The following is a 23,361-nucleotide window of genomic DNA, read 5'->3' as shown; positions in this document are numbered from 1 at the left end:
CCTGTAAGGACGCTCTGCGAAATTTGCGGCTAGAACTCAGGATCGTCTCTGTGCAATTTGTAGAGTTACAACAACTGAAGCCCCGTCCCTGTGAAATTTCAAGTTAAAACTCGGGATCGTATCTGTGAAATTTGATCATAGAACTCGAGGGCTTCTCTGAGGAACTCCGGGTTGAAACTCATAATGGCTAGAGAAGCATAGGTGGCTCTAACTATTTTGTAATCGTAGGTAGCTTGCGATCATGTCGGGGTATAGCTATTTTGGGGCAACGTCGTGGTAGCAATCGTCGATTGAAATAAATCGTCGGGTGATAATTAAAAGGGCAGGCCAAAGTAAATCATAAGTGAATCCATGGAACGAACAGACGAGCAACACAACAAGGTTCTCTGAATACCTTTTATTGTACAAAGCATTACTTAAATAGTATATACTTTATTTCGTGTGTCGTATGTATAGTCTTACGTAACGCTAGTGTCTGCTAAAATAGTGCGTATGATGCTCTATACATTGTTCGTGGGACGAGCTGTCAATCGTGAAAGCGATCTCACGGTTTAAGAGTGTGAAACTAGCTCGAAGAAAATAGGAGACAGTCGTTTGATATTATTCGCTTCGTTCTAGAAATCGGAATTTTCGAGGGGACTAGCGTTTCTTATTTCTCGTTTAATTAATCACTCGCGCGAACAACAACTCGCCCACGCGATATATATTTATATATATTTATATATACGTACATAATATATGATATTATATATTATATGTATATATACATATATATAAATAAATTTTTTCGTATTCATTCGCAGCGTATCTCTAGTAACTATCGTACACGTGTGTCGAAAACTTAACCTGCCTGGGGGAAGTCTTCACCTAGGGAATACTGACGAAACACAAGACTGTAGAAAAATAAGGCTAGGCGTTGTTCGGGTCGACCGATCGATCCACACTCGCTCGCAGCGATCGCAACTGCGCTTCGAAAATCATCTTCAAAAAGAATGATACGAAATCTAATGATATTTTTGTCAAATGGTGACATAAAGCTTCTTCTGTTTTTTTTTATTCTAATCAAAATTAAATACCGTAATACTGATAGCTCTCGCGACCTCGTTTAGTAAGTGACTCATTCCAGCCAGACATGGAACATCTTTATTAATCCTATTTTCAATTATTGAAAATCTCCATGCCAATTGGTTCGATCGATAGAAAGTAATCGTTATCACGAAATGCGTACTCAACCATATCTTCGTCGATAATCACCGATGACTTTACAATTAATCTCTGCAGTGTCATCGATATATTAGAACGAAAGTAAAAAGCTTTTAATTGCGAAAATCGCAGGCCGTTTTCAGGCATCTTTAAATATAAAAAAATTTATTGAAAAATAAAAGTAAAAAATTAAATTTGAAATTAGACTTAGTCATCTTTGGGAAATTCTTTATCAAGAAGGTACGAAATCTCTTAGTATCAGACTTTGCTCATCTAGGTACCACAGTTCTCGACAATATATAAGAAATTTGAAGAAAAATGCCAAAAAGATGGGAAACAACCATCAATATAGCCCCGACTGTCGATTTTTGAAGCGCAGCCGCGCGTCTCCTAATGCGTTTTCTCTACGCGTGTTGTATAACTGTATGTGTGTAAATATACGTATAATATTGCGTTTCCTCGATTAACAATTACGGAAGCATCGCGAAGTTACTGTTCGGCAGGCCGCGTCGCGACCATCGACACAGTGGCTGCAACATCTGCGCCCTGGTTGCGCATTGCAACATTCTCGTGCGCCGCGAATATTCGACTACACGTCCCCGCTCGTACATAATTTATATTCTCTCGACTCCCATCTACGGCCTTAATACTACGATCTTTAACGTAAGGCTGGCTTACTCAGCTTTAGAGGAACATTGTTTTCTCTTGTAAGATACGTATAACCTAACCGTTTACGTCGTCGCCGACGCGCTCCGTAGTCTTACAGTCGACGTTACTCTTATTACACGATCCTATGGTGTGACTACGCGGTTATTCTCTTTCTCGTTTTTTCATTTTCTCTTTTCAGGCTCTACTGGAAATACTGCTTCGTACGTTTTATCATTTTCTCTTTTCTTTTATACAAAATCAACTCTCTTCTTTCTCTCACTATATATAATAATATATATATAGATTATCTCTTCATAATATATATATATACTCTCTCTATAATATTTATATTTATATATATATATATTTATATATAATATATTCCTTCTTTTCTGTTCATCAATATAATCTTCCGAAATATTTACAAAGTGTGCGCTTCTCAGTGGGATAGATTAAGGGGGGTTTTGGTGGCGGGTGGGTAGCGTTGAAGAAGGATAAGAGGGAGGGGGGGGCGCGCGTGTGCTTTTGTGCGGGTGGAAGCGTCCACATGGGACCGTACACTCGACCGTCGAACCCCATAAAAGTAGTTCCCGTTACCCTCTTGCATACTTACAACCTCGTCGCGCGACCTTTCGAAACGGTTTTATAGGCTCTGGCACGCGAGACCTTTCCGTGGAAAACGTAAACGCACCCTCCACCATGTGTCCAAGAAACGATATCGAGTCACGTGCAATCGATACACACCGTCTAGAAGGAGACGCGGCCGCGGTAGGAAGATTTCGGAGAAGAATCGATAGTAGAGGATCGAGAGGACAAGATGTTCCAGGAGGAGCAAGAGAAGATGGTGGAATATAGTCGTCGGTGTCCTGGCCGCCTGATTATCAGACGTAGGTCCACCTGAGGGTCTTGATCTGGTCCCACTGCACGGGATGCTTCAGACGCATATGGTTGCGCACGCTGTTCGGATGGGAGAAGGTTTTCGCGCAGGATGCGACGGGACATGTGGGCGAGTCGCGTGGATAGTGGTGCTCGAGGTGGGCCCTCATGGTGCTGATGTCCTGCAGGGTCCTACAACAGAGCGGACACCTGTAACCGTGCTGCTGATGGTGGTCGCGCATCATCTTCTGCTGCCGGAAGTCCGCGGGGCTCCTCTGGTACTTGCTGGTCCCGGCGTTGCTGCCGGACGCCGCGTTCCCGCCGCCGCCGCCACCGCCACCGCCACCGCCGCTGCTGCTGCCGCTTCCGGTGGTCGACTGGTCTTGCTCCTCTTTCTTTAGCGCCTGATGATGGTGATGGTGAGGAGGAGGGACGGATGGTGGATGATGATGACGATGCCGATGATGTTGCTGGTGATGGCTGTGGTGGTGGTGGTAAGCCGCGCCCTCTGCCTCATCGAGCCCGTGATCTGCAACCACCACCACACCAACGTTACCACCAGCCACCACCACCGTAAACCCAACCCCAACCCCCGTAATAAAAACAGAGTACACCAAGCCGCCGCGGCGCCCTACCCCCTGCCCCAACCCCCCGGGTCTCATGCGGAATATTCTAGGGGGGTTACATCCCGCAAATGGTTGCTGGTTGCTGGTATCTGGCGGATCGCTAATTGCTCTATCTCTCATTCCCTCTCGCTCTCGCGCAGACATCCCTCTCCCTGTCTCTCTCTCTCTCTCACTCTATTACTCTCTCTCTCTCGTTCTCCCTATCTCTCTTTCTCGCTTCCCGTCTCTCGGATTCGCTCTCTCACACACACACTCGCCGTATGCTCGATATCGCGGGCAATTGGCAGACAAGACTGCACGGAATCCGCGCAATCACCGCGTAAATCGAATACTGAAGCGAGGCACTCGAACTCGTGTTCGGGGTTGAATCTCACGTGCCAGATTATTACGAAAGCATCCGCTCCTGTCTGGATCGGAACGCGGGCTTCCTCACCTGCGATACACTCTGAACCTGCGGTCGGATCGAAGGTGGCGGAGGCGTGAGAATCGGGAGTCGAACGAAACTGTTCCACGTTGTACCAACGGCGCGTCGCCTAACCATTCGTCTCTACCCTTGCGTAGATAACTGGCGCTAACTTCGATATTCAATGACCGCGTGTTTTTGAAATTCTTATAGCTTCACCCTGGATCTATTCGGAATTATCCTCGAAAGTAGAGAATGATAGCAATTTTAACACGTTGAGTGCCGGAAATCACCCCCCAAAAATTCTCGCGTTTCAAAGTCATTTAATTAAGAAACTTAGATAGCTAAAATTTACTTTAGGAAATATCTGATCGACTCCTTTGCAGTCACCGAAATCTAATATCATTGGATTTGTTTAATGTAATACGAATGAAAATGAATCGGAGAATTTAGTTCAAAATTAGCGTCATCTATATATGATCGACGCGGTACTCAACGTGTTAAGGTTCTCTCAATCGTTCCTCGACTTCTCCTGTTTCCAAGTAGACTAAACATTCCTCAAATTTAATGAAAGTTTTACTCAGTTCGCAGCATTTTATAATAGAATATGCCACAGAATTACGCTGTATAAGTAATCGAAGATAGTCCCGGTTATCTGTTCCGGCTTTCGAGTACGTCAAACGCTTTTATCTCGCATAAATAGGTACGCGATCAAAGTTTCAATTAGCGGAAATGATTTTGTAACAGAAAAGCCACGGAATTACTCTTTATAATTAATCGAAGATATTCCTGGTTATCTCTTCCTGCTCTCAAGTGCGTTGAACGTTTCTTATCTCGCACGAGCACGTCAGCGATCATCGAGGTTTCAATTAATACGCGACATTGTTACAACCGAACAACGACAAAACTGCGCTTCGCAATTAATCGAACTTTGGAACAGTTTCGTTCGATCCTTAACAAGAGCTCGGTTAATACGCAATTCTCGAAGTGGCGCTAATACCTGCGAAACGTGCGTGCACGGAGTACGAAGACGCTCCTCGCTTTATGCATTAAGGTACGTTTCTTTCCGCCAGGTGTGCCGGTTTTCGCACACCGGACAGAGGGCCGCTCGGTGTTCTCGCGCGGGGATATATAATCGATGTTGCCATTCATCTTGTAAGCGATCTCTGAGATGTTCGCCGATCAGGCGGCATATACTGTATATGCTCGGAGATAAGAGAGGTCTCTGTTCGGGAGGTGAGATGGTTTTCGAAGAGAGGAGAAAGGCGGTCGAATAAAAGATCTTTGCTGAAGAAGCATCGCGCCAGTTAATTTCTCACGTTGCGTCTCTTACGATCTGTCATCGAAAATATGGAAAATAGAAAGAATCCGTCCGGGCTGACCTCGCGGATACAGCCCCGCCGCCGGAAATGGTCTCCGGCGACCTTCGGGTATATACGAATCGGGGCATAACCCAGATCGTAATCTACTTTCGGAGTTTAATCTCCGTCACGAAAATAACCGGCGACTTTAACCGGCGTGCTATTTTATTAGATCCGTGGAAAGTTCTTCTGTTCCGTTTTTAATAACTTCCGAACGCGATTCTATATCTGGAACTCGGCCGGAATTAGGGGCGCAAGGACTGGAAGAATACCGAGGCGGTTTTCGCCGAATGATTCTGCGAGGGTGTCGCTTGATTAATTCTGTAGCCAGATGGCGGAATTTATGGCGAACGTCCTGAAAAATTGATGCGATCTTCGATCATGCTTCACCTCTGTCGTCGTAGTTCTCTGCGACTTTAAATCATCTTGTAACTAATGCTATAGAACGAGACTAAGTTCCATCGATCAATTTGGCTTTATTATATCCGCACGGGTGTTCCATACGACACAGCAAATGCGTTAAACTTGAGTAGGTTGAGAAAGGAATGAATCGTTGCATAGCCTCCAGAAAATGACCGAACACTGCCATCTGACCACGAAAGATTCCCAAACACAAATTCGACAGAGTCCGTCAAACGGGTTAATGAAATTAACGTCTCTAAAACGAGCGGATTAATTGTCATTCCCTACGATATATATATATGCCCTATACCCTAACCGAGATGCACAATAGAAAAGTCGTCCCACTAAAAACTGACGTCTCGCCGAGGTTCCCTAGAATTTCAAACCAGCAAGCCTACAGCCATCGAGCCTCCACGGAAAGGGTACCCACCATCCCAGATCCAAGAATCAGACAACGAAGCCCAAGACCTTGACCCGAGACACCAGAAGACGACCTGCAACCTGTGCTCGGACCGTGGAACCGAGGGGGACACGTCTCGGCAGAGCAACTTTCCACGCGACCGTGAACAACGATCTATCCGAAACCGGAGCACGGGAGAGGTCCGCGATAGGGGTGCAGTTGGGGCAATCATCCTCGGGGGCCGGGCTGTGTTCAGGAGGGTCGAGGGCCAGCCCCCGCCTTCGTCTGTTCGCGGTGGGATTTTTCGGGTTTTCGTTGTCCGCGCGGTAATCGTCGGACTCGGAGGACCGTACTTATGGCAACGAGGAGGAGGAGGGCGACGGGTGCTGCTGATTGGGATTGTTCAGGCTAAAAAGGCGCTGGTGTATCCCGTGCGCCTGTAGCTGATGATTGATCAGGTAATGCTTGGTCTTGCAGCGTTTCCCGCACAAGTGGCACTGCGGCCACGTGTCCCGCGGCGGCCAATCCGAGTGGACATTTTTCATGTGTTGCCGGAGGTTGCTCGGCGACGAGTAGCATCTGCCGCAGTAACGGCAGAGATTCTTAGGGTCGTCGTGGTGCAGTTCCGTGTAGAATCTCGCGAAATTCTCCACGGCTTGCGAAGTTTCGCTGGCGGCCGCAACCACCGCCGCCATCGCGGATTCCTCCCTCCTCGGCATCGCGGATTCCTCCCTCTTCGGCATCGCGGATTCCTCCCTCTTCGGCATCACCGATCCTACAACCAGGATGTGCCCGTCAGTTGATACTGTCGCCTTTCATCTCTCTCTTTCTCTCTCTCTCGATCCCTCTCAATCTCTCTCTCTCTCTCTCTCTCTCTCTCTCTCTCTCTCTCTCTCTCGCTCTCTCTCTCCCTCGCCCACGCTCGCCTCTCTCTCTCTCTCTCCACGTCTCTTGCTCTCCCACACGCGCTGAATCGCAATCTTTCTTCCTACGGCACGCACACCACTCCACACCACGACGATCCTCTCCTCGCCTCTCCACTCCTTTCTTTCTTCCTTTCTGCACCACTTTCGATCACCACCCCTCCCCTCCCCGTATCCTGTCTTTCTCTCGCCTCCACACATGCCCACGCACACACATTCACACGCGACGTACCACAACGCTCTCGTATCTGGACACACGCACGCTCTCGCTACTCTCGTACTCTCAGCGCATGCCCGGTTGTAGGATGTTTGGTGTGTTCTGTTGTTCTTGTTGTTGATGTTGTTGTCGTGCTCGGCGGCGTTGCTCTTACACTCTCTCTCTCTCTTTCTCTTTCTCTGTCCCTCTCTCGCGCGCGCGCGTTCTCTCTCTTTCTCTCTCTTTCTTTATTTCTCTGGTATCAAAGTGGGTTCGATTTGCCGCGGAACGCATCGATCGCGACAGCCGGCCACCGACACGCACCGGTTCTTCTCGGTTCCCGAGCTTTTCCGTCCCCCTACCGTTCGTCTTCCCCGAAGAAGGAGCCGCTTCAAAGTATCAATCGCAAACGTGGAAATTTAGTGACGTCAAAGCGCGCGCGGAGGGGGGCTTAGATTGTCGACGAAAACGATTTTCCAAGCGAACGACGCCGCGAACGTCGAAGGGAGAAGAAACGCAACGATCCCGCAGGAACGAGCACCCACCTCCGTGCATGTCAAGCTCTCAGTGAGTGTATGCGAGAGAAACAGATGAGCAGATAGAGAAAGAGAGAGAAAGAGAGAATAGTATAGACAAAGAGAAAACAAAGGTAGATATCGAGAGAAAAACGAGAGTTCCCGATGCAAGAAAGAGATAAGTGAAAACGGAAGACGCCGGGCGGGTTGGTGGTGGCGGTGGCGGTGGTGTCGGGGAGAAAGGACGAGAGACACGGAGAGAATGAGAAAAGAGAGAGACAGTCGGCGAACTATGTAAGAACCCTCGTATTGATCCACCCTCTACGCCTCGTTACGACTATCTTTCCTACGAATCTCTAAGCAAAAGGCCTCTCCCACTTTTCGTGCGCGTCTCATTACGTAAAAAGGGAAGGACGTGCAGGCACCGCCGTCGCGGTTAAGCAGTCGACGAGATCCTCCAGCGAGATCACCGCGCCATTCAGATTCTTTTCCCAGGGAAATCGATGATGCTCGTAATTGGGAGGCAGGTAATTGCGCCGACGGACGCCGCGATTTAAACGGGCTTTGTCTCGCTTTGTTTGGCGATGCGATTCAGCTGATTCGGAAACGATCCGGTGGGTAGTCTGCGTGACGGCAGTCAAAAATGAAGACCGCTCGAATATTAAAAATGTTTAAACAAAGTCTAAGGTGTATTCGAGACTTCTGTGGTCGATTTTGCGAAGTTTATTATCGTAGCTTTTAACGCTAGGTTTATGGAGCGCTTAGAGCGCCTTTTATATTAATTTATGAAAATAACAATTTAACGTTTATTCGAATTTTTAACGAGCATTAGTTTTAGAGCATTAGCATTAGTGTTTAGAGAAAGTATTGTTTCGGTTGGCATTTTATCCAATGATTGAAAATCAGTCACGAAACTTAAGTACCTCAGAAATCCAGCGCTACCTCGATTATCTGGGTTAATTAGAATTATGTAAATATTCGTACAATAGCACAGTTGCTTAATCACGGTGTATTAATGTGTACACTAATCATTTTGCATATGGGCCGCGTTAGATTCTGCTAATTACGTATCGAACGTATTTGCACAACGGAGAATTGTGATGTTAGGATATCTAATAATCGAGTTTCCATTTTATCTACAAATAAATTATCTTCTTATTAAAATTATTTGAGAGAGCAATATGATAGAACAAACATTAGAAATCGCATCTGTTGCAAAAATCACAATCTCAGCCGAGCAAAATAATTTCTCCTGCAATATTTCATTTCATTTATATTTAAGTACGATTATTTTACCGATTTGTTCATATCCTGAATAAATAAGAATGCGAAAAGTTCTGGCAAAATTAGAGAAACACAGGAGCAGTGTAAAACACGACAAAGCATAGTAACATTTTTAAACTTCCGATACTTTGATATACACAAAATTAATCCGCTACTTTCGTTGCTTCCTTTAGGCTTTTGCAATATAAATATTCTTTCTTGCAAAATACGACTTTTCCGAAATTTTAATACGTCGCTAAACTTCCTCGTGCTTCCCATTACGTTCGCTTATTCCCCGAATTTCGCCGAAATCTTTTACATTCTCGTTAACACGGGCGGAGCAGGTGATAATATTAACGAGTAAGCATAACGAGCATAAAATAACAGAAATAACTCGGCACTTTTATTACGTATCCGCTGGAATCGCGTCTCGAACCAGAGGCGCGTTGCGCGTTCAACCCTAACGCAATTACCACGACGGCCTAGAAAAGGGCGAGACGAGCGCGGAATCCGGCGCAACGTCGACGGAATCGCCACGGTCTCGATAACGTCTCCCGTGACCGTTTTTCCCCTGTTTTCTGACCGCGCGCGCGCGCGCGAATAGCTCCGGCACACGGCCAGCGTTAAGCTTTTAGATACTACGCGCCACTATAGTGGCTTTCGCGAATGGCTCGTGCTTTACTCAATTGTTTTATTATTTATTAAAGCAAACAATTAAAGTGAAAGTGTGTATATACAATATATTAAGAAAAGAATATATGTTATTAGTACTATATATAGATGTCCGTAAAAAATATATATTAAGAGAAAATCGTAATTTAGTTACGAAAAACTTTATTTGCGCAAAATCCTGCCGTATCTAAAAGGTTAAAAAATCGTAGGAGCGTGTGTGTGTGTGTGTGTGTTGAGACGATCGCGGGGCTCCGATACCGTGGGCGGCACATCGCGTGTAATTTACGAGCGGACTCGTCCTCGCGACTACGAAGGATTAATTTTTGCCGGGGTTGATGTATCGCCACGACAAGAAGGAAAACGCGGCGGAGACCGCGCGCGCGCGCGCGAGCGCGAGCGCTGATTTACAACGCGGGACGTGCGACCAATTTATTAGAATTACACAACCGGTATACAGATCGCGAAAGCCCCGGGACCGTATTCACCGATGATTTACGAAACGGTCGCCCCCCTCCGATCGGCCCGGAATCCGCGCGGAACTAAGATCCCTTCCGTTCTGATTTTATTTTGTTATTTTTTTCCTCCCCGTGATAGCGACCGCGCGGCGAGAGTAAATCTCCGGCTGTCTATGAAACGACACCTGTATACGCGGCCGAGAACACGGAATAGTTTTTTAGCTTGTCATCGAGCTGATTTATTGTCGATGGTACGCGATGATTGCGATTGGAGAGCGGGTCTGGTTCCAATGGGTTTCGGTTTAGATGGGGAGGGCTTTGATATTATCTTATGAATATCGTGGGCGTGGATGCGGGATGTTATTTTCGTTTGGTAAACATCGTCGGGAGAAACTGGGTATTGACTGAAAGTCTTGTTACGGTGGCACCGAGCCGATGTTATCCTCTATCATTAGCCATGAACCCTGGTCTCATGCTATACTCGCTGATAGTATGCACGCAATTGCTGCATGTTGCTTTGACAATCGAACGCGGCGCAACATTGTTCAGGTTTAAGTTGGAGACGAGAATTTAAACGGTGTTTTAATATTTTCATAGTTTTAATGTTTTTCACTTCATCATTAACTAATGCAGTGAAGTGTTTAGGAGGGTAGAAATCTTCCTTTACACAGTATTTCTATTTAATTAAGATATAAAAATTCTGAAGGTCCTAAACTATCTCATCAATTCTCTTGATATTTCAGAAGGAAAGCGTGTCGCAATTAATAAAATTATTTAACAACGAAGATGCACTTAATAGCGTCACCAACTTCTTCCCGAGAAGTTATCAATCTTTGAGAAATTGTAGCTTTGTTAGAAGATACCATAAAATTACAACTTTTTGTTTAAATTAAAGCTTGAAGTTTCTGCTTTACGATGTCATACTTGATATTTTTCATATCAGGCATTCCGATGACTGCAGTAATCGAATAACGAGAAAAGTCATGGTAGAGAATAAGAGAAAGCAACGTCCAATCATTCTGCATTTCCTTTCCCTTTGCAATGAGAACTTTAGGTCATTAAAAATTGCAATGTAATTTTTTAAAATAGCTTTCACATTGTCAAATTGATTCATATCGAACCAATAAGCTCAATCTCATAAACGCTTGATTCAAAACTAATATAATATCAAAATCCATCGGAGAAAATACCTTTTGAACTCAAAATACTTTGAAAGCAAAAACAGTTCACAGCGCAAAGGGTTAATATTCCCGCAGTATCTCCATATGGCCCAAAGTTTCGAAATCGACGTCCGAGCGGAACGGAGCTCGGTAACGTGCGAGAACAGCGTTACAGCAACCGGCTCCCCAAAAATATCCTCTAATCGCAAGTCGAGGCGCGATCGCGGCGGAATATCGCCGGTCGATTGCGTTGACGTCGGCTCCTTCGCGGGAAAGTTTTTCCTCCGTCGGTGGGAATCACGTAAGACAGTCGAGTGAGTAATTGTAGCAGCGAGTCCGATCGATTAGGGTGGCGAGTGTACGCGCGCGCTTGATTACGACGAGCCTCCGAGCCGATCGCTCGGAAGAGAATGATAGAACGACGGGGCGGCGGCGGGGGGAGGGGGTAGAGGGTGGTCGGTGGGACGTTCGACCGGAAGAGAAAATATCCTGAACGGACAAGGGGCTGCTAGGAAACGCTAGGATCACGGGACGTGGCTGTTATGTTCGGTGAAAGAGGTGGTGAAGCAGAGGGCGAGCTGCTGGAATGAGCCATCAGGCTTTAAGAGCGCCGTTCTAGCCCAATGTAATGGCGGGAACAGTGGCCTTGGAATGCGTATTGGAGGACACTAGAGAACGAGCTATTTCTCGGAATAGTATGACAAAAGAACTTCGAATCGAACGATTGGGTTCCAACGATCCTAAGATCGCCATTTTCTAAGTGCTGATTGAAATGTCATCTTGAATTAACAGGAGCTGTATTCGACGTGGATAAATTCAAGATAGGGTGATGAACTTTTGTGTTAGATAAAGCTTGATAACTCTAATTCTGATAACTAAAACCTAGAGATCCGGAAATCGGCGATCGACACTTAATTTTTCTGCCAGACGATTGCCCTAACAGGAGCTGTCTTCGACGAGGCTAAAGACAAAATGAGAGTGGTTTGATCAAGGTTAGCACGATAAGCTCTATCCAACTTCTAGAGCTCTATTAAAATACCTTCTGGTCCTAGACGAAGACGTTCTCAAGGTTGAAGACACGATCGATACCAATTAGAGCAAAAAGGCGACTATACTAGGCTGATGATGTAAGTTCCACAGTACCGTGGATCAGAAATTGGAGCTCAAAATTTCCGCGAGATGTCTAAAACTTCATTCTATAAAATGGCCAATATTAATTGAAAGACGTGGGAACCAAGTGTCTAAACAATTTTACTAAGCTAAAATTAATATTCATACACCTATGCACTTTAGCCCTAAATGCATAAATTTCGTAATAACTAACGTTAGTGTTAAAATAAAATGATCAAAGTTTGATCGCTCTCCAGCCATCTTCAACATCAAAACACTATCCTACCCCAAATGAAACAGTCTCGAAAGTGATCGACGTCAATCGTAGCAACTAGAGTTCTTGCAACTGATCTAGGTTCCCAGAAGACGTCAGGGTCCTCGGCAAAACGCGAGAACGGCCTGGCGAGAGAGCGTTTGACAATGGTCCGCTTTGAAACAGAGCCTGGCACGCGGGTTCGGTAAATTGAAAAGCAAGAGAGAGAGAGAGAGAGAGAGAGAGAGCCCCTCATGCCGGGGAATAAAAGGCGGCGAAAGTAGGATCGGGGGAGAGGAGAGCCGGAAAGAACGGTGAAGGGGAGCAAAACACGAAATGACAGAGTTATGAAATGAATGCAGGAAAATGGGAACGAACCGGTGGACTTGGTTGGCGGAGAGGAAGGAAGGAGCACGAGGAAGCAGAGATTCAGTAGCGAAGGCACCCGGGATGATTGCGCCAGTCCATTAGCGGCGTCGCTCCGACGAATTGCGCTGCATTAACGAGGGACCTGGTTCTCAAGAAGCGGCCCGCGCGCTGATTGGCCGAAGGGAAGCCGAAGATCGATGTCTTCGGGTTTCCGGGGAAAGTTCCTCGGCGTCTGGCTCCGCTTACGCAACGGGAACATCCGCGCAAACAACATCGGGGACGACGATGATATCGACGCGGCGCGTTACCCGTCCTCGCGAGAAGAGCGGACGAACTCCACTCGAAACGGGAGACGAGAGCCTTCTGACGTAGCCTCGAACCCCGGATCCTTTCAATCGGATCACCCGCCCTCTCTGGGGAACTAATCAGCCGAAGGGTCACCGTAACTCGCCCCACCCCGCGGAGATGGTACACACGATACACCCAGCGTTTTTCGATCGATCTGCCCCCCTAAGTCCTCCTTTGTAGGGTCCGGGTGTTATGAACGATCAGGACCTATCGCGGGGCCTGACCTTGCTGAATCATGATTTTCCATGGAAATCGAGCTGGTCGAAGGCTAATCGCTTATTAGAGATTCTAGAGGTTGCGACTGGTTGCTAAGGTGGGGCCAGGGTACTGCTTTATGATGCACGTCTGTGACACTAACCCTAAAAGGATCATAAGCTGAAGACGTGGCAGTGTTACGAAGCGACTAGAGATCCTTATAGAGATTATGGAGATCTTCCAAAAATTGAAAGAAATAGCGCAGTAATCATACAATGATTAATACTAAATTCTTACTATTGGCAACCTGTCCGCGACTCGGCAATCTTCGGAAGAGGATTCGTCGTAAAGAGTATACAAAAATGAAAGCAGCAAGGTGGCTGTCGAAGTCCTCGCTCTCCTGGCAGAAAACAGAAAAGGGTCGCTAAGGCCTTGAACGGCCAATTGAATTCGCGGCAACTATATGTCGCGTTAGTGTCCTCGATAAGAGGAACGTAGAGACGGCAGCATATGCAGCGGTGCAATATGTATCAAGAGCACAATTGGCAGCCCGCTTCGAGCACCGCTCTCGAGCATGCCTCGAAGTGTTCCCGGGACCGATCCCCCCGCGCGCCCACGCTCTCGTTCCCCAGGTTTTATATTTCTTCGTAACTCCGGCAATTTTTAAGCGATCAATAAACGTTGCGCTTTATCTATCAGAAGGAGGGCCACGGGTTTCCCAGCTGGTATCCGCGCGCAGCGTCGGAAGGAACACCTGGTTTCCGGTACCGACTTCCTTAACGATCGGTTGCATCGAACGCCGCTTGGCACGGCTTAGGTTTATGACAGGCCGCGTGATGTATGGGGGTTCGGGGCTGCCGCCGCCACGGGCCAGTGGGGTGGGGAAGTTTAATTTAGCTGGCCCACGTTGTTGCCTACGAACTCGTGGCCCTCGTGCACATCCACGACCACATCGCCCCCTCGCACAGACGCCCGGCCAAGTTTTTACGAGCTTTTCAGGGCGGTCGGGGTAGAGAGTCAGAGAAAAAGAGAGAGAGAGAGAGAGAGCGGAGGAGGAGGAGAGAAAAGGAGGAAACGAGAAGGAAAAGAGAAAGAGAAAGAGTGACGGGACGCTGGAAAATAACTTTTGTCCTATCGCTCGTCTGCTCGGTGCCGCGGCCTGTGTCAGCCCGGATCCACGTAATTTCGATACCCCGGGGGCGAGAAGTTCGCGCCGACTCTCCAACCCCCTCGCGTTTTTTAATTAACCCCCCGTTTCGACGCCGAAATCACTCTGCGGTGCGTCTCTGTTTTTCAGTAAGCCTGCACCAAAGAAACGAATGCGCCGCTGTGCGACGAGGGGAGTGCAGCACAGAGGGACCCCTTCACTGATCTTCCCGGGTCTATGGGAACATTTACTTGTTACTACTCTTTTTATGACACTCGATTTTACAAGTCTTACGCGCACAGAATTCTGCCCTTTTATACGGCTTTCATTTGACACGGTTTGGTGAAATTAATTCAATTTCCTTCTCACAGGATTTCATTCGACTCAATACGCTTTTAAAAGTTAGATAGACATTTTAAGGACCGATTTCATTAACCGAAATTTTTTTAAATATGTTTGAGGTAGTGTACATACATTTTTCATGTATGTACATGATGTGTCTTTTTGGTTATTTTTTGTGATTACAGATCGAAGTAGGGGAGATGTCTGAAATAGGGTACAGGGTTGGAGAAAAATATTTAATGAAACTAGGACACCAATGATTGAATCAGTTTTGATAAAATCTCATTTTAATTCCGACTAGTTATTCCTAGTGAGTGATTATTAAATGAGAGCCTATTAATCGTAGGTTTAATTTATGATCGCTTTCCATGGACATCAAAGATGATCAAAGACGACGTCGAAGGGGTAATGAATTCATGATCGGAGGGCTATGCGAACTTTGATTGTACACCTTCGCATACTATAAAACGCCATTCTTCTCCATAAATAATGTTAACAATTACTAAAATATATTTCTCAAAAATAATCTCAAAATCGTAACCATCCAAACATAAGCAACAAATTCCTGTTCAAATAAACCAGGAACCACTGCTGAAGTTTCTCATCCCCCCATAGAATCTCGCGAAATAATTTCCAATGAATTATGGAAACCGTAGGACGCGTCGTATGGTTCGTGAAAAGTCTGCGGTAGAATTCGGAACGTCTTCTCTGGATCTAGAAAGTAGCAGAAGACCGCCGCGAGGCGGCACAGAGGACGACAGAGAGGCAAGTCGGCTCAAATTGAAAAACCGTGTCGGCCTTGAGGCGTGTCGTCTCGCGCGTGACACGGGCGCGTTAGCCCGTGACGCGGGTATCTAAGGCACATTAGGGAAAGAACTAAGGGGGTAGTTTCGAACGACTTTGGACAGCGGATGGCGCGAGGAGGGTGTTTGGCCGATCGGAGGAGCAACGAAGAAGCTAAGGGGTGGTCGACGGCGGCGGCGGTGGCAGCGGCGTCAGTGACGCCGTCAGCGGGGGTGGCGGTGGTTGAGTGTGGCAAGGGTGGGTGCCGGGGGCAAGTGAGGGCAGATCAATGCGGACATGTGCGGGAAATTGCACAGGGATCGATCGCAAGACCCTCGGGGGGGAAGCGCGGCCTCTCACTCTCTCTTTCTCTCTCTTTCTCTTGCTCTCTCACTCTTTCTCTCGCTCTCTTTCTCTTACTCTCTTTCTCTTACTCTCTTTCTCTTACTCTCTTTCTCTTACTCTCTTTCTCTCTCTCTCTCTACTCTGTCTCTCACTTCAACCCCTTCCCTCCACTGCCTTCCTAACCGTCGCTCCCGCCGTCTCACTACTCTTTCTGCCGTCTCTTTCCAGCGCACCAGACCGCCCCGATGGCTTTTGCGCCGCGACTTCGCCGATAACACGGAAATTCGGTTCAATTCGCGTCTTTCGGGGACATTCGTTGCGCCAGGAAATTCCAACAGCAAAACCCGGGTAATCCCAGAACGATGCTGTAAGGTCCCCAGACTGATCTGCAGGATCCGGAGGGTGGGTAGGTATCCCTTAACGCGTTCGCGGACGTGAATGCATTCATTTCCATTGTGATGCGAAATTACGTGAATGCTGCGGCATTCGAATTCATAAGCCAACGCTATCGTCCATTCGATTCTGTACAGCGATGATTTTTTTTTTTGAAGTTATTAAGCATTTTACCTGCGTATCGAAAGGGATGATATAGCATTCGTTGTAGAACTATTAACTTGTGATATTCGATTAATATTCATCAATCGAATTTATATATCGGAATTAATTTAAAAAGAAATCGTTCGTTAATTTTTTCGAATTATGTCTGCACAATCGAAGGGTAGATTTCAAATTTATTTCACTGGTTGTTGAATTGCAAATTTTTTCTTTGACACGAGACCGACAGACATATGGAAGAGAAGATATTAATTTAATAAAATAATATTGTTCATAGACGAAATAAATCGGATCAGATTTTCGAAATGATTCACCCTCTGCACTCGGAGTTATTTTAACTCCACTATATAATGTACTGTAGCATTGTGAATACCGAGCAATGTATATTGTTTTATAACAATAATATGGTTGATAATAATATTATCTAAAATCGTCATAAGATGAAAAATTGTAAAAGAAAAAGTCCCTGGCGACTAAAAGTAATTCTGAACAATTGTACATAAATTTTAATTTCGCCATTCGAGTGCAAAGGGTTAATTGTCCTAACAAAAGATGCGGAAGACAAAAGCGTACGCTGTCGTTAAAATTCAAAAATTCGTTTTTCATATGGCAGGAAACCGCGGCCTTAAAGCACGCAAGCCAAAGAAGGCACAGAGACGGAAAACACAGCAACGTGGCAAGACGAAGAAAGCATTACGGTGCGGTGGAAATTAGTGCAACGAAGTCGTAACCGCAGGTGCTGGCGGAACCAGCACCGGAGCGTGACCAGGTCCCGAAAACTTCGGCCCTTCGGCCTCGCAAATGAAATTGGTATCGCACCGTTGGCCGCGTGCTGGTCCGCCGCCATGTGTTGCCGCGTGATAAATCGCGCGTCGATTAAAGTGTCGAAATTTTTATTCCGCGCCATAACTCACCTCGACGTCAATGTCCGGCGGCGGCCCCGGGGATGCTTCGTTGCACCAATTTCGGAGACGTTATTGTATGCACAGCGGCGACAGGGTGGTGGGGGGAAAGTTAGGCGAGCGTCGAAGCGACAGAGGAGCGCGGGGTCGATTTTGCTCGCGGCCGGCAAAATGCGGAGAGCGAAAGCGACAAAGAGTCGTATACAGCGCAGGCCGGCAGAACGAGTAAACATCGAACATCAAAGAGTGACAGGACATCGAAGAAGTGCGAAGAAACGTGCCGATGGCGGAGATTGCACGGAGCCGGGGCACGGGAATTCGATTTTCACGCGAGACAAAGCGTTCCGCGCCGAAGAATCGGTCGGGATTTCTTTGACGCGTTCGAGGAAGAAAAAAAAAACCCTCGGCAACAATCGACTCGAAAGTCTCCGGTCCGGCTCTCCGCGGGGAATTCCAAGGAAAACTGGTGTCCCGGCCAGACAATGGGCCACGACGGCGTTTGGGTACAGCGGACGGGAGAAAGGACCTTGTTCCGTGAAATTCATGAGGGGAAGGACCTTGGATCCTCCAGGATCGGCGCGCCGACCGAAATTCGGGACAATGTCCTTCGCCTAACGGGATCATCGTGAAATATGCACGCCCCGCCGTGGCGAGAAACCCCGCGGAAATCCCCGGTGCACGGCCGTTCGTGCGATTCCAGACGACTTTTTTCATTTTTTTCGAGAGCGAACAAACGCTCCGAGAAAGTGAAAATCCAGAACGAAAATTATTCGCGAGCAGCGACGCCGGTGTATCGCGGTAAACAAGCTCGAAGGTAACAGGAAAATGCTGGCAAAATAAGTTAATTGGATGTTGATTCAGCGAGCGATGACGCGACGTTTTGCGCGAGAAGTGACGCTGGAAAAATTAATGTGTCGCTCGGCCGTGTCTTCTATCACTCTTTCGCGGAAAGTATTCCAGCGCGCAAACAAACACGGTGGCGTCACGCTGCGGATGATTATGCGGAATAAAATTTCTCTGTCTCTCGCTCGCAGCAGGCAGAGCGAAATAAAAATTAATTGTCAACGTTCGTTCGTGCCTCGACATTTCTAGCCAGGCGAAACCAATCGAACAGCATTGTGCAATTTTTCCCACTGCGCAATGGTAGCTGCACTTTAAATTTTATAAATATTTTCAACATTTAAAAAACTTTCTTTAAATGAATGAATTCTATGCAATGTATTCTACTTAGAATTCAATTTTTCATTAACAAAAAAGATTGCTCATTGTTGGAAGCAAAATAAAAATGCTATTGGACAGAGTTATTAAATGAAAATGCATAAAGAGCTGCAGTGTTATTATAATTCTATTATATAGAGAGAATATATTTTCTTCAATGGTCAAGGCAAATGCTGTATTTCGCAACTGATTAGAACTTCCTCGTCGCTGATAATACCCCGAAGAATGGGAAAAATTCATATTCGCTTTAATCGCGGAGTATCGTTCAGCGAACAACAGAGTTCCGAAATTCTCGTTGAAATAATTTGAAGCATTGAGAGGGCGCACTCGACAATCCCGGCCTCGACGGAACGTTTTCTACCGTCGCGCGGACACGAGGTCCCCCTATTTTCGTTTCATTTAAAGCGTCGCTTCCAAAGCGAATTGATTGCTGGACCCGGAGAAGATGGAAAGCTAGCAGAGCGACGGCATTAATTCGCATATTTGCGAAACGTTTTTTCGCGGTTCGCGCGCCGACGGCGCCCCGCGCGACGGGACAAAAGCGAAATAAATATTCACCGGGGGAATAAAATATCTATTCACCCGGGGCGTCGCTCAACTCTTTTCCGGTTTAATTTCGAACTCTATTTTAATTTCAAATACGTTCCGTCCCGGTGGGCGGATTTTAAAATTGAAGCGCGCGCCCGCGCCGCCGCCGAGGTTTTAATAAAAGCTCTAGCCGCGCTTAATTCAGAAACTACAACGGGAACGGACATTTAGTGGCGGCAATAACGAAACTCCGTAATCCCTCCCCGCGTTCTCTTTAATCCCTCCGGCGGACGTGAGAACCGAAAATAACCGGTCGGGGGGTGGAGGAGAGGGCCAAAACTCGGGGATAGAAAGGCTAAAAGCTTTCCATCGGGCGAGGCGCGGTATCGCCTCGGCCCGAACAAAAACTACGCCACCGGAAAACCAAGGAAACAACGTCTGCGTGGAACAAGACGGAGAGATCAGCAACTTGTCCATTTCCTGATACAGGCTGCTCGGTGGAATTCCATCAAACTTGCAGAGCTTTCAGAGGACGGTTTCCTGGCCGATGCTCCTAGCAGTTCAAAGGACCTCCACTGAGCTCGGGTATAGAGAAATATTTATTTATTGCTACGGTATTCGATTTTAAAAACTTTATATTAGAAGTACTGAGATATATTGAGTCACTCCAGAACTGCAATAACGTGGCTTTGACAAATTTTCAAGTTTTGATTATTTTTTAATATCTTGTCTCTTATTTTACTTTATAATTGCATTTGCTGATTTGTAAAAGACACGATATCTCTCTCAGAATTAACAAATTTATAATTAAAGAACTCAGTGATGATATCTCGTAATCTAAGGACTCCTGACGATCTTCAATCACCTGAGAATCCATCAAAAAATAGCTGTCAAAAATTCCAGAACGAGTAGAACGAGAAAGACAGCACAGGAAAGTCGGGGGAACTCTGTGCGGAACAAGACAGGGAGCGCGGCAACTTGTCCATTTCCTGATACCGGCCACTCGTTGGAATTCAATCAAACTTGCAAAGCTTTCGGGGGGGTCCAGGAAACTGGCCGCTGTTTCTCCGCTCGAGTGCCATCGCGGGCTAAGCAAACAGCGAATCCGATGGATGGAGGACGATAACAACGACCAAGAAAACGTTTCTTGGTTGTTTGTAGTAGACGTGGAAGAAGACGAAGAAGAAGAAGAAAGAAGGAGAGCGGGGTAAGATACGGGGAGGAGTTTGCCGAGAGAAAATTACCGGCAAGAAGGAAGAAGCGGACGCGCGAGGGGGAAGCGCACCGCGGAAAATCAATGTGGTCAGAGTAGATAGGGAGGATAGCGAGAGGGACGGAGAGAGAGGGAGACCGGTGTGCCAGCCGAAGACGAGGAGAGATCCTTTATGTCGGGTCACGTCTTTAATATAGCTCGCGTGGGCGGCGGCGGTGGCTACGGCAGCTTAATCAATCTTCCCGGTAAAGTGTGCTTGCACCACCCTCTCCCCCATCCGTCGCCGGTGCAACCGTGAAACCCAATCTCGTTCTATCGTTCCGACGTTCGACGCGGAACAATCGATACCCGGCCCCCCCGAAGCCGGCTGCGATCATGCCCGCGCGGAACTAAAGATTCCGGTTGATTCGAATTAAGCTCCGATAGCGTTCCGCGCGGTGTACGTTTGCGGGTTCACGTTGGTACTGCCGCGGAATCGAAGTCGGCAGTTTTCCGGGACGGCGCGGCGAAGATCGAAACGATGGCAACGCCGATACGGAACGCCGGAGGTGTAGGGTTCCGCGCGGCGCGAGACCGCCGCCACCCCACGACCGATTCGTCATTTTTCCTGATGGCGCGGCAAACTTTCGCAATTTCGAGGTGGCACACCGTGCTGCCGCGGAGAAATAACTCCCGGAAGCTTCTAGATTACTAACATTCGTAACTGCTGGCGATCCTTTTTGCAATTTTCATGAAATATCTCGGCCTCGCGGTGGTCTGACCCAGAATTCGCGATTAGTCTCGAGCAAAGAATCGAGGAAGAAGAATCGTGCGAAACGAATTTTTCCTACGACGCATAGTTCCCGAGTTATTTATGTCTGAACGGCTCTAGCGTTCGCTCTAACGCCGCTTTCAGACACGATTTCCTCCGCAACGGTGCGTCCTATGGAAAAATTTCTTTGAACGTTTTCGGTTTGTTTGGTCAAGTAGAATCGACTCCCGTCGTTGTTCATTGTATTCCGGAGATGTTTGCGGTAGAAAGAATGGCGCGAACCTGTCCGAGACAAAGCGAGAGCCGGTCCCCAACGATTTAACGTTCGGACAGGAGATTAATGCGATAGATTCCAAAAGGGAATTGCAATTGTCATTTGTCCGGAGGACGCAATATACGATGAACCGACCCGTCGGGCTTGCCCGACCCTCGCCGAGCCCCGGATCCCAAACACGTGGGTCTCAACGAGGGTAAAAAGGGGGATTCCGGGACATTAAGGAGGCAAGAAACGAAAAGGATGTCGGAATCAGGATAAGGTGGACCTTGCCGGCAAAAATGGCGAAGACAAAAAAAAATACGCGACGAGGGTAGAACGACATTTGAAGCCGACACGGTGCGCTCATTTCTGGCCGGCTTATCGCGCAAAATCCCATTTTTATTCGGCCGCCTGGCCCCGGCGCTCGTTCTAGAAGCAACGATCCTTCTCGGCCTACCCTAAACCCACGATATATCTGATCGCCGTCACCAAAGTGGGCCGAAGTATCCTATTTCCTGTTCCTCTTTCTCTTCGACTACGACCCGGCCGCTTGTTTCCCAAGTGATGATCCTCTCATGCCTTGGAAGCATTTGCACATCATTTTATCGAGGCCAATAATTCCTCAACCACCCTCTGCAATTATCTTTATAGACTGCTAAATGTTCGGATTTTTCTAAACGACTAAACGTACTTCTTTCATGTATTTATAGTTCCTCTGATACACTTACAACTTCCTTAGAAAATTAAATGAAATGCCCCACGATGGATTTAGTAATTAATAAATTGCTACTCTTATTAAAAGTAAAAGCTTTAAGAGAAAATTTAAGAAATTAATTTCTCGAACGTCAAGGAAGTACTTGAGGAAGTACTATCTATAGTTCCTATAGATTCTACATAAGTTGGGATAAGAATACCGTCACTAATTTATTAAAAGTCAAAATTATTATTCGTAGTGATTAATCAAAGACAGCAGGATGAAGACAAAACGTGCAGAATTTCTTGGAGCAAGCTACGTCGATTTACAATTAAAATGACACCTTAATGACTCGAGGGGAGAAGTCGAGGGGAGAGATCGAAGATAATTTGTATTCCGCACTTATCTTCGGGAGAGGCGGCCTTGACGGTGGAGCGGTTAAAGAAGAAAGGTATTGTCTGCAATCCTGCCGGACTACGTGACACGTGTTCCCCGAATAAGCCGGCAGATCAATGTCGCTCGGCCCGCTCCCGAAATACTTCTCCGGTCCGCCCCATCAAGGTTCAACCCCGGCAAGAAGAATATTGCGTACGACGGAAAGGACGCGCTCTTATCGAGGAAACTCGTCAACCCGATAAGAATCTCGCCGGAGCCGGAACGACGAACTTATCCGGATCGAATCCGGGTGATAGATGACTCTAATCTGCGGATAGCAGCTGAATCGAGAGTCGATTCGGCCGGCAGGATTTGCGATTCGATGACGGCGGATAATGTCCGTCTTCGACGAACGAAAAAGAAAAAAAAAGAAAAAACACCGCGGAGATCCTCCTCGATCATGCGCTCGTCGACGGGAAAAATATCGAATCTACCGAGTATCGACTACCACCCCGAAGTTGCTTCTTTATTCCAGATAGAAGTTTACCGAGTCCTTTCCTGTCCGTAGGTCTTTCGGCTCGAAACTTTGTTTCCTGATAGTGTCTCGGCGGAATGTCTCGCCACGGGCCATTGGACCGGAAACGCTGCAATTTTGTCAAATCCTGGACGGAAAAGAACGAGACAGCCACGGGGCGAAAACTTCTCCCGGAAACTTCCGAGACTTCCACGGGGAAACCGTGCCGGCCTAAAATCTGAGGCGCGCTTCAGACGATCCCAGACAACCCCCCCCCCCCCTTCCCCTAAATCCAATTTCTGGCGGCTACACGGTTAAAGCCCCTCCTCTTCGCGGAACCCCGGGACAGGCAATTTAAAA

General features: G+C 47.1%; 1 protein-coding gene across 10 annotated transcripts in view; it reads right to left on the bottom strand.

Moving 5' to 3' along the window:
• The window catches only part of LOC144478758 (protein abrupt), a 102,200-nt gene that overhangs the window by 1,715 nt on the left and 77,124 nt on the right, over positions 1-23,361 (bottom strand). Inside the window, exons 8-9 of one of the 10 annotated variants that reach the window (XM_078196975.1) lie at positions 4,757-6,694; positions 3,130-3,256 (exon numbers count right to left, since the gene is read on the bottom strand). The exons of 6 other annotated variants lie outside the window; for them this stretch is intronic. In XM_078196975.1, coding sequence (XP_078053101.1) covers positions 6,273-6,694 — 422 coding nt within the window. In that variant the 3' untranslated portion in view covers positions 3,130-3,256; positions 4,757-6,272. Of the gene's footprint in view, positions 1-390; positions 3,257-3,349; positions 6,695-23,361 lie in introns of those variants that run through there. 3 more of the 10 variants (XM_078196973.1, XM_078196972.1, XM_078196974.1) reach the window with 3 other exon arrangements.

Source organism: Augochlora pura, chromosome 3, assembly GCF_028453695.1.
Source record: "Augochlora pura isolate Apur16 chromosome 3, APUR_v2.2.1, whole genome shotgun sequence".
NCBI classification, from domain to species: domain Eukaryota; kingdom Metazoa; phylum Arthropoda; class Insecta; order Hymenoptera; family Halictidae; genus Augochlora; species Augochlora pura.
The sequence above is the reverse complement of the archived record's forward strand: the minus strand, read 5'-3'. Positions and strand labels throughout refer to the sequence as shown.